Genomic DNA, 11,165 nt, shown 5'->3' with positions numbered 1-11,165 from the left:
CTCAGGCTCACGGTGAAGACATGATGAAGACTCAGGCTCATGATGAAGACATGATGAAGACTCAGGCTCATGATGAAGACTCAGGCTCATGATGAAGACATGATGAAGAGTCAGGCTCATGGTGAAGACATGATGAAGACTCAGGCTCATGATGAAGACATGATGAAGACTCAGGCTCATGATGAAGACATGATGAAGACTCAGGCTCATGATGAAGACATGATGAAGACATGATGAAGACTCAGGCTCATGGTGAAGACTCAGGCTCATGATGAAGACATGATGAAGACTCAGGCTCATGATGAAGACATGATGAAGACTCAGGCTCATGATGAAGACATGATGAAGACTCAGAATCATGATGGAGAAATGCTGAAGACTCAGGCTCATGATGAAGACGTGATGACAAACTCAGGCTCATGGTGAAGACTCAGGGTCATGATGAAGACATGAAGAAGACTCAGGGTCATGATGAAGACATGGAAGAAGACTCAGGGTCATGGTGGAGACATGATGAAGACTCAGAATCATGGTGGAGAAATGGTGAAGATTCAGGCTCATGATGAAGACCATGATGAAGACTCAGGCTCATGATGAAGCTCTCATGGCAATCCTTGTCAGACCAAACAGTCTGGAAGCCACCGATATAAACGTTTATGAAAATGTTGTTGATGGAATCCTTGTTGATGGAAACGTTGTCATCAAGATACAGTATATCCATGTTTTCATAAACACACCCAGAAACCCTTTGTCTCTTTGGTTTACCCTTCATCCTGTGTCCTCCAGATTTCTGTGAGGAAAGCCTCTTGTTGTGACCAACATGCTAGCCGGCCTTTAGCACGATTAGCATCTCTGTGGTGTAAACAAGGCTTGGCAATTCTTCACAATATAGGTTTTGGATGCACAACAGCTGCATTTCAACGGCAACACAACATTTTTCTCTACAAGAATGTTGAGAGGGCACAGCTTAACAAGTTACTAATAGTTGTTATTAACAGTAAATAACAAGTAAGAACACGTGAGAAGTTAAAAGCTGCAACAGGCTGCACACAAGGTTGGCACATGTACACTCAAAGAGTCTGTGCCCATTAGATTATGAAGGGAGGAGCATACTGCAAGATGATTGCTCCATTGTCCCTTTAGAGATGAAAATGAAGCTTGAAATGTACAGTTGTTATCCTGGTACATTCAGTCTTTATATTGTTTTTTAGACATGTGGAACCGGTAACAGGTTTGTGTGTAGATTTCCCTAAGCGTCAGAATACTCCCCCTGATTTGTAATTTCAACTGTTATACGTTAAAAAGCTTTTCAAGCTTCTGTACAAACACGTTCTCATCCCAACCCGTCACATGTAGACAGACGGTCAGGGCCCCTCCCCGTCACTCTATTACGCACAAGGTACCCCTTGAGTCAGTTTTCAACGGGCAGGGCGTCCCATAGACCTTCATAGACCTCCCATAGCGTTGATAATAGACGCCATGAGAACGTCCCTGACGTTCGGTGATTGTCAATATTAATTAATAATTAGAGCCCGGACTCGATTAAAAAAATTAATCAAATTAATTAGAGGCTTTGTAATTAATTAATCGAAATTAATCGCATTTTTAATCAGGAGTCGGGCTAACGTCCACGCTAGCTGCTACATGCTTTGCATGTAGGTGATACTTTAGGCTTGATGTGCTGCGGTGATATGCAAATTATTTTTTGCATAATTTGCACACAACCATGCTCTTATCGACGCTTCCATCCGTCCGTTTTTTAAAACAAAATGTCCCATCCACGGGGCCGACCAAAGCGGTCTCATCAGCTTGTTCGTTCATGTTTGACTATTGTTCACCGTGGTTTGTTGTTGTTTGAAGTCCCATGCTGAAGTCATGAACGTTAGTTGGTGCTCCAGTATAATCGGTACGCCGGAAACTCATCCAGTGAGAAACGTTCCGCTGTGCAAAAATAAGTGCGATTAAAGTGTGATTAAAGTGCGATTAAAATGCGTTAATTGTTGTGTAATTAATTAATCTTAATTAACGCGTTAAAGTCCCGGCCATAATAATAATTACTTATTTTGTAATAGTCACACTCGATTTCGCCGATTTTCTTGTTGCCCCAGCTGGTTGACACCTCTTTTAGCAGAAACAAAGGCTACATTAATGTATAAAATCGATGTTAATCCATGTGTGTGGTTGTGGAATTAATGGACGTGCCGTTGTCCGTTACAAACTCTTCAACTACAACCCTAATTATATTTAAAAACATTTTAGAAGGCCTCACGAAATACTTTAATGTACATTACAATGTAAATGTGAAGGGATGTGTGTAATGTGGTGATTGACATTATTCACCCACGGATCTATGGGTTAGGGTATTGTTCCTCACGAACATTTTAGTTAACTGGACTTCCTGTTGATGTGAAATCCGAAAACATTTTTTAAAAATAAAATATTACTTTATTCGAGTGTGCTTGCTTTTCCTCTTTGGACGGTCATCACATAACGGCATTGTACTACACGGTTCGGCTGCATTAAATATTACATATCTGCCGTAGTTCTCTATTTATAGAGCCCTGATGAGAAGACTTTGACAAACAGAAGAACTGCCACCGAAACTGAATATGGTGATGTGGATCATAAATATTACAGAATTAAACAAAATCTTCAATTTCTATTCACAATTAAGTCTCCTTGCAGTATCAATACTAATTCGGCTGACTTTTTATATTGATCCAATTGGTATATTGGTATATGTACACCATAACGGTGCACAGCTGATTAGAAAGGGGCACCCTGGTGGTTTAAAGCACATTATTGAAATGTATTATTTTTATTATTAGATATTAATAGGAGACACAGACAGACAAACTAATAAGGCTTTATTTAAACACTAAAGACTAACTTTAGGTTAAGTCTTATTTTTGAATAAGAAAAAAGCTTTGGGGGTATAAATATTACGCCTGACAAAGTACTAATATATTGCTTTCCTGCAATGTTAACTACTGTATGTTTAAGCACTTATTTTAACTGATATTATACTAGTATACTCTTACAAGATGTATGTAGATAGTATAAGAAATGTGCAGAATACAACAGTTTAATGGTGGAGGTTACAACACTATTGATAGATGTCTTGTAATGCACTGTTGTGGAACCTGCGACCCAAGTTTTTCATCTCCGACCTCGTCAGGTATTGAATATCCAATAAATAAAGAACACAGAATTATTAAATATAAAACCACAGATTGTGTGATTATACTAAATGATTTACAAATAAGCACCACTGCATATTTACAACTGTTACACATGCTGATTGTAACGCAAATGTTTCCAACTTAGGACCCGTTCAAATCCAGTTTTTGGACAGTCTGCCGTGGTTCCATCCCATTTCAAAGTGCTGTTCGACGCTCGGCGTAACCCTCGGAGCACACTCACACATCCAATCACAGAGCTTGAGGACTATCACGGGGTTTGTCAAGCGAAGCGGAGAGAATACTTACTTCCGGGTGTAATATTCTCTAAAGCAACTACTATGAGCTGCTCCGACCCTCGGTCCTGACGGACTCCAACTTGTTTTTATTAATCAAACAAATAAATAAACACAAGGATAATGATGTGTTATTGTTGTGTAATTAACAGTGTGTGGTTTAGAAAAGAATACAAAATTAGAAGGAAAAAACCATGAAACAATACAGATTTCAGTATTCTGAGCCCCTACTCTCCCCATAACTGATGGCAACAAAAGTCCTACATTATTCAATTAAAATAAAGAAGTAAAAACAATAAGTGTGGCTTGATGTTGAGAAAAGGTTTGAGAATGGATCTGCGGAGAGCAATTCGCCGCGATCCCAACTCGTCTATTACCAACGTTCAGGGAGCTCTATGCAAGTCAATGGAACGCCCTGCCTGTTGTAAACTGACTCTCAAGGGGTACCCTGTCCGTAATAGAGTGACGGGGAGGGGCCCAGACCGACCGTCAACATGTGACGGGTTGGGAGTGAGAACGTGTCGCTGTACAACATGGCAGGAAGGCAGGTTATCCTGTGCTGATGGTTTTTTTGTGGCTGCAAGCCAATGTGCAACATAACATATGTATACATGTCCCCGTTTAACGTCAAGTGGATATTGGCTTTAAACTTTTTTTTTTTGGGCCAAACTTCAACGGACAGTCTAACACACACACACAAATACGTATAAGTATATTTAATAAATTGTTCCCCCTTTTGGGAACCAGTTTCTCGGTAATCATCTTAACAGAGCAATGCCGTAGTGGAAAGACTTTAATTTAATTTCCTGAGAACAGAAGAGATGTGAAGGTATTTCATTAGTTCTCTGTGAATGTGTGAGGAAGTACTTTACAGCTCATTGGCACGTATAGACGGCAGCTCCTGTGGCGCTCGGTGAACGATCCGTCCTCACTGATCCTCAGCAGAGATGCTGTCAGTAAAAACAACCGGCCCAGCTTTGTTGCTTAGAGATTGAAACTGTTTGCAGAGATGCTGGCTAAACAAACATCATTACCAGAAACATTAACTCCCAATAGGCGCCGCTTTCATTTCCCCCCGTTTCTCAGGCCTCATTAGCTATGCAGTGGGTTTCTCTCCTCTGATAATAATAATTAGTAATTCCTTACATTTATTATAGCGCTTTTCCAGTGCTCAAAGCGCTTTACAGATGCACATTACACATTTTTTTTTATTATTTTTTTATATACATGCAATGGTCACTGTGGACAATACCCCCGAGGCAGGCGCAAGGCATCTTAAAGAGCCTGTGACACGAGTTTCCCCCATCATCCAAACCCATCAATTTGAGTAAATATTGTCCCCTTGAAAACCGTTACTGAACTGATTTGGGATATTTGTACTTTGATAACCATTAATCTGCCTTCAATGTTGACCATTTTCTGGATCTTCTCGGGGATTCTTCAAGTCCCGCCAAATGATGTGTGACTTCATTGCGGGCACAGCGCTCCAGCTGCACCGTCCAGGATCCCAGCTTCTGCATGTAAACGCACGACGGCGCACACAGCAGCAAGCTCAGACAGCGATGACAGGTTAATGTTGAACGTGTCTGAGAGCTCATGAGGCTGAAGGATCGGTTTATGTTGTATCTGTTAGAAGTTTAGGAATGAGGTGCGTCAATATGGGCGATCATACGGTCATGTAGCCAGTGGTGGACTGGGACTAAAAATCATAACGGTGTTGTGTGGCATTTCATGACGGGGAGGCATAATGTGACACAACACAGGGACTCTCGACCGGCCCACTTCGGTACCGCTAGTAAATTGTCAACGGGGGGAGTGGGAATGTCAGGGGCGGCGGGTGCTGTAGATAGTAAATGTAAATATGTAAATATTTGTGTCACTGCATCCTGGTAAAATACAAATATAATGTCTGTGTCTTTGACATTAGCGCTGCTAGCCACCTGTGCCCTGTACTACGAAGCCAGTTCAACAGACCCTGGATATGTTTGAGTAACAAACTAACTAACAACAACAAACTAACAAACGAGATCTCGCTAAGCGGTCCGACGACGCTGGTTATCAACTCGGTAAATCAACACTGTGAGTGTTGCACGGCCAGATGAGGCTGGAGAAGCTGACTCAGATCAGGAAATATATGATATATTATGATATTATATGATCGATGATCTGATTGATGATGTAATATGAATGACAAGTGCGACACGTCGGCGTCTTCTCTGCATACGGCAGTTTAAACTGTATTTCCTTTATCCTGTAATATGACTTGAGAGATTTAAACTCCGCACACTGAGTTGATCTCTTTTCTATAGACGCCGGAGGCGGGCAGCGTCAGGTAAAATAAGTTATTTAGCCTTCCCAAACCTGAGCCTCACGCGCCGCCTATGGGGGATGTGCTAGTGACTTATCCGACCGGCCCACTTCGGTACCGGCCCATCGGGACGAATCCCGATGGGCCGGTACCGAAGTGGGCCAGTCCGCCACTGCACCCAGCCCACGTAACTGTCAACGGGGGGAGCCTCGCTGCGGGGAAACGGTGGACCTAGTGTCCCGATCGGAGTGGGAATAATAATAATAATAATCCGTGCATTTTATCCATTAATTTCCCCAACATTGTGGTAAAAAACCACACGTTTAATCCACGTTGGTGTACTACAACTACAAAAAGCATCGGTTTGTTTTCTCCTCAGGAAATGCAGACCGGCTCAAACAAACGATTTTTAATCATCATCCTCACGATCATTAATGTATCATATGTTCGCCGAATTGACATGAAAGCACTAATAAATGTAGTTTCATCCACTTGAGTTTATAACCACAAAAATAATCGATTTGTTTTTATATCACATCCGACGGGAGGAAATTCAGCAGCTCCGATATTAATCCTAATTTAATCATCTTCACCACGATCATTTATGTTTATGTCGCCGAATTGACATGAAAGCACTGACAAATATGAATATACTGTAGTCAACTTATTAAAAACGTTATTAACGTGCCCTAAACTCAGTAATTCACCATTTCTACGCATGACAACACACTTTGTCCGTGTTTGGCTCTCTCGCCGCACAGTGAAGCGTTCTGCATTGACGTCACTTCCGGCTTCCCCCAAAACTTCAAAATGAGTCGAAGGAATTTCCCCGCGATGTTCGAAATTATTGATATTTAACGGAACGGTATCGCTTTTTCTTTTTTAAACTGACGGTTCGAGATTAGAGAGTAGCCCAATATTTCATTGCACACCAGTTGTTGGGATGCTGTCACAGGCTCTTTAAGGCTCAACGTTGTGATTTCCTCAGTGGGCCGTCCTGCCTGGGAGGAAAGGCTTTAACTTGTCAGATAAATGTTTGTCCTTTTTTATGAGTGTTTTTGTGTCATGTTGAGTTGCTGTTTCCCCTGAACGTCTGTGATGTATTATTGGCGCTTTCCCCCTCCCGTGTGAATTGCAGCAAGATGTGTGGCTCTCAGTGAGCGAGAGGATTTTGATGAAGCAGGCTGCAGTGCTCACTTGGGGGTCTGGCAAAAGCAGCCCTGGACCTGCAGGAGGTTTTAGATGCTAAATGTTGAGAGCTAAAAGCAAAGCATCTGGCCCCAGGGATAACTATGCACCACGTTGGATGCAGTCAAAATAAAACCCACGAGTGAGTGATCAAACTAAAAAAGGCTCAGAATGTTCTACACCCCGCTTCAGAGGAAAGGTTGTGCTGTACCTACTGTGCTCGCTCTCTGTTCCTTCTCAGTCTGTCCCACCTGTGCAGCCCACAAAGTCAACATAATAGTGTATCAATTAGGGCCGCACGATTTTGGGAAAAAATGTAATTGCGATTTTCCTGACAAATATTGCGATTCGATTTGCGATATTTGTTTTTTAAGCGACCCAACGAAAGTTTATTGTAAAATGAGGCCATAACTCCGGCTAGGAAGGTCGTATCAACGTGCTCCCGTCTCTAGCACTCCCGCAGCCCGAGCTACGAGTGAAAGAACTAAACTTACATGACACTTCCGTTGGGTTGCTTTAAAGCCAAGCTTCAGTTTAAGATTCACCCTGTAATAGAAACATGTGATGGAGCATTACTAACCTGACTCAGAAACCATCTAAAGCTCCATTGGAAGCCATTTGGAAAGGGCAGGCACTTTCAGAAGCACTTGGCAGGTGATTGGATCAATCTGTCTATCACCTTCTATCATGGGCCACTTCTGATTGGTTAACAATGGCTGGTACATGTGGAGCACAGCACTTCTGATTGGTGTGGATGACTGACACACAAGAAGAAGAAAAAAAAAATCGCAGGCTTTGCAATTTGATAATCGCATCATTTAAAATCGCGATTTCGATTTCAAATCGATTAATCGTTCAGCCCTAGTATCAATTGGAAGGCACTGTTGCATTCTGGAAATCAAAGGTCACACTTTTTACACCGTGCACTTGACTAGGGAAACGAGCAGGATCAGAGAGGCAGAATGTCGTCAGAGGCTTTTCCCTCACTGTCAAACACGCAAACCGTTCTGCAAATACAAACGCACACACACACACACACACACACACAATCTTTCAGCTCCGCGCTCTCCTCGTGTCCATTTATTTCCTTCTTCTTTCTCTTTAACAAGATGGATGCCAAGTGGGGTGAAGGAGTAGCAGTGGTTGATAAAAGGATGCGAGGCGGTGGAGCTGGTGCATCGATGTAAAGACTAAACGTGTAGCAAGTGGCAGGAGAAGTTAGGGAGACGCTCCATAACACCATAACACTGCAATGTTGGTGTTTTTGATCACGTTTCAACACATATTTTGGATAAATTCAGGATACGCAACACTTTGTTACTTACCTCTTTAGTATTTGTAAATGATTTCTATGTGTATCCGAGCATATGGCTTGGGTCCATTTGTATACATGGTGCTTTATAGAGGCTTGATATTCTTTGCTAGCTGTTGTGCTCATCTGCAGGTCCTTTAAAGGTTTAACAAATGACATTTCTAAATGTCAGGCTGTAAAATTATCATAATGTTTCAAATACATCTTTAGAGATCTTTCTTTCCCATCATTGGGAAAGAAACTCCCTCTGGAGGGAACTTTAGCAATGCGGCCTTTGCAGACCATTTCCATGCACACACACCTATAGTATATAACACACTGCCGGAACGGGAGAACCCCCAGAAGCATACATAAAAACAAACATTCCGGTTGTAACAAATGTGATTTTGGAGAATAGACCCAGCAGTTTATTTCTGTTTGGCACCCGAGTGGCATTGGTAATGGTTTTGGACAAGTGTTCAAAAAGTCGGATTACAATCTGTGTCGAGACGTGTAAAACCAACGCTCGCTCAACTCACTCCTTGTTCCTGTCTCTCTTTGTGTGTTTTCAGTTCAAGGTGGAGGGCGAGTGGTGGACCTGGATCCACTACGAGCGTTTCCAGGAGCTGGTCCAGGCTCAGGAGGAGAGCGGGGGGCAGCAGGGCTTCTCCGCCCTGGACTACATGGCCAAGACCCCCAGCTGGGCTCTCTTCGGAGCCACTGAGCAAGGCTTCGAACCCGTTGACACACGCTTCCATCGACGCAACAAAACCAAAGACATTTCAGGATGCTGATAGATGTGAGAGAGAGGTGGGATCAAAAGAACGAGGACTCGCCTCCATAGAAAACATAGGGATCTGTTTCTTTATCCCAATCCTCTTGAGTTTCAAAGTGTATATAGCTGGAAAGCCTTTTCGCTGACTCCACATGTTCACTTGTACTCTCTCACCCTCTTTCCATTTCTCTTTCATTTGGATCTTTCATTTTATTGGCTTGAGATCCAAGATCTGCCAAAAACTGACGGTCTATTTCACTTCGTAGACATTCCCCTAACGTTCGCTTTAGGAGCTTCTCTCGCTTCCTATATGTACACGAATCTCTGATACCTTCCTTTTTTTGAAGGGGTCATTACTATAAATGACTTTGATCTTTTAAACTATCTGGCAGCGATTTGGAAGGTTAACAGATATCGTGAATGGTTTCATCATCATCATCATCATCATCATCATCATCATTTCTGACATTTGGTTATAATCCAGCTTCTAGTTCTACAGTTTAGGACATGATTAGCATATCAGGAGGAGCCCTTCTCCTCATGTTGTCTGAGGGGCGGTTTCCCAGACTCCTCTCCTCCTCATTAGGACTGCCCGTGTGTGTACTCCGTGGTGAGGCTCTCCAGCTGTAAGAGAAAGGCTGCAAGGCCGCGTCTCCACCGGGAGTCGCCTTTATTACCGGCTCTTTTTGAGGAATCTTTGTGGATTCTTTTTGCAGGTGCAACAATCTCAGCTTCGCTTGGTGTCCTTCCTTCTGCGTAGGTGCTTTGCAGTAAAGACAGGTGGTTCTCCCATTACGATGATTATTAATAGAAGAAAAGTGGGCAAGGTTTTTAAGGAATCCAACGTTATTGATAGAGATAGCATTTTGCAGTTCTTGAGCTAAATTTTAGGCTGACCAGGAAGTAACCATAACAAGGGCTCCCTTGAAAATAGGCCCTGTGTTAAACACATATTTATGATACTTCATTAACACCACTTTTTTAAGCGTAAAACTATCGCCTGAAATGAACAGCTAAAGCTACGGTACGCTATAAACGACTTCCATGTCGGTCGCATGGCTTTGTGTCACCACGGCTAAGCTAAAGGTGGCTAATGGGGGACGTTTAGTATTCTCATTAGTCACTTGTTAGCAACCGCCATTCTTATGATACTTAGAATCTTCAGACATTCACCGTTGGGTATTTACTGACGTATTTTATACTGTAGAACAAAAAGTGTTCATCTCTTCAGCTTGTGTTACCCACATCACTTATTCCAGGCGAAGGAACCAGAAATGATAGAATACTAACTTCTTTCTGGATGTTAAGACTTAATCCTTCACCACTCTATCGTATCACGGTTTGGTAAAGAATACATTTAATATAACGCTTTTCGAATTGAGATTACTACATTTTCAATACATTTAAGTCTTCTATCCTTGTGAGAATGCATCTTCCTCTTGTTTAAATAGGGAAGACATGGGTGTCAACGATTTGTAAACTGCAAATGTGCAACACTTTTAATCTATTCATCTAACTTTAAAATGTCCAAACCGGGATAAGGCATGATTTAGAGAAAAGCATCGCGATGTGGCTTTACATCCATCCTACGAGTGAACTCCTCCTCAGGTCTCCAGCCTGCCAGGATGAAGCCTTTTCTGATATTGTAGTGAACACAGGTGTATAGCTCAAGCTTATTTCTCTGTCCTTTTATTTGAATGTAAATTGAAATGTTAATGTTGAAGTCCGTTTTTTTATTTGTTTGGATTCAATGTAAATCCAGTTGTCAACTGTAAGACCTCTCTGGGGAAACAGCTGGTGCGGGGGGGAATAAACCACTGTAATAAACACACGTGTAACAATCTGCTCTGGGGGAAACAGCTGGTGCGGGGGGGAATAAACCACTGTAATAAACACACGTGTAACAATCTGCTCTGGGGGAAACAGATGGTGGGGGGGGGGGATAAACCACTGTAATAAACACACGTGTAACAATCTGCTCTGGGGGAAACAGATGGTGGGGGGGGGGAATAAACCACTGTAATAAACACACGTGTAACAATCTGCTCTGGGGGAAACAGCTGGTGGGGGGGGGGGATAAACCACTGTAATAAACACATGTGTAACAATCTGCTCTGGGGGAAACAGC

At 42.4% G+C, this 11,165-nt stretch overlaps 1 protein-coding gene across 1 annotated transcript in view; it reads left to right on the top strand.

The window, feature by feature from the left end:
• LOC117457527 (S-adenosyl-L-methionine-dependent tRNA 4-demethylwyosine synthase TYW1-like) overlaps window positions 1-10,901 on the top strand; it is a 49,776-nt gene extending 38,875 nt beyond the window's left edge. Inside the window, exon 5 of the mRNA XM_071205272.1 lies at window positions 8,835-10,901. Coding sequence (XP_071061373.1) covers window positions 8,835-9,056 — 222 coding nt within the window. The 3' untranslated portion in view covers window positions 9,057-10,901. The remainder of the gene's footprint in view (window positions 1-8,834) is intronic.
• The last annotated feature ends 264 nt before the right edge of the window (window positions 10,902-11,165 follow it).

This window comes from Pseudochaenichthys georgianus, chromosome 13, assembly GCF_902827115.2.
Source record: "Pseudochaenichthys georgianus chromosome 13, fPseGeo1.2, whole genome shotgun sequence".
In the NCBI taxonomy this organism is placed as follows: domain Eukaryota; kingdom Metazoa; phylum Chordata; class Actinopteri; order Perciformes; family Channichthyidae; genus Pseudochaenichthys; species Pseudochaenichthys georgianus.
Note: the sequence above shows the minus strand (reverse complement) of the source record. Positions and strands in the feature narration are given on the sequence as shown.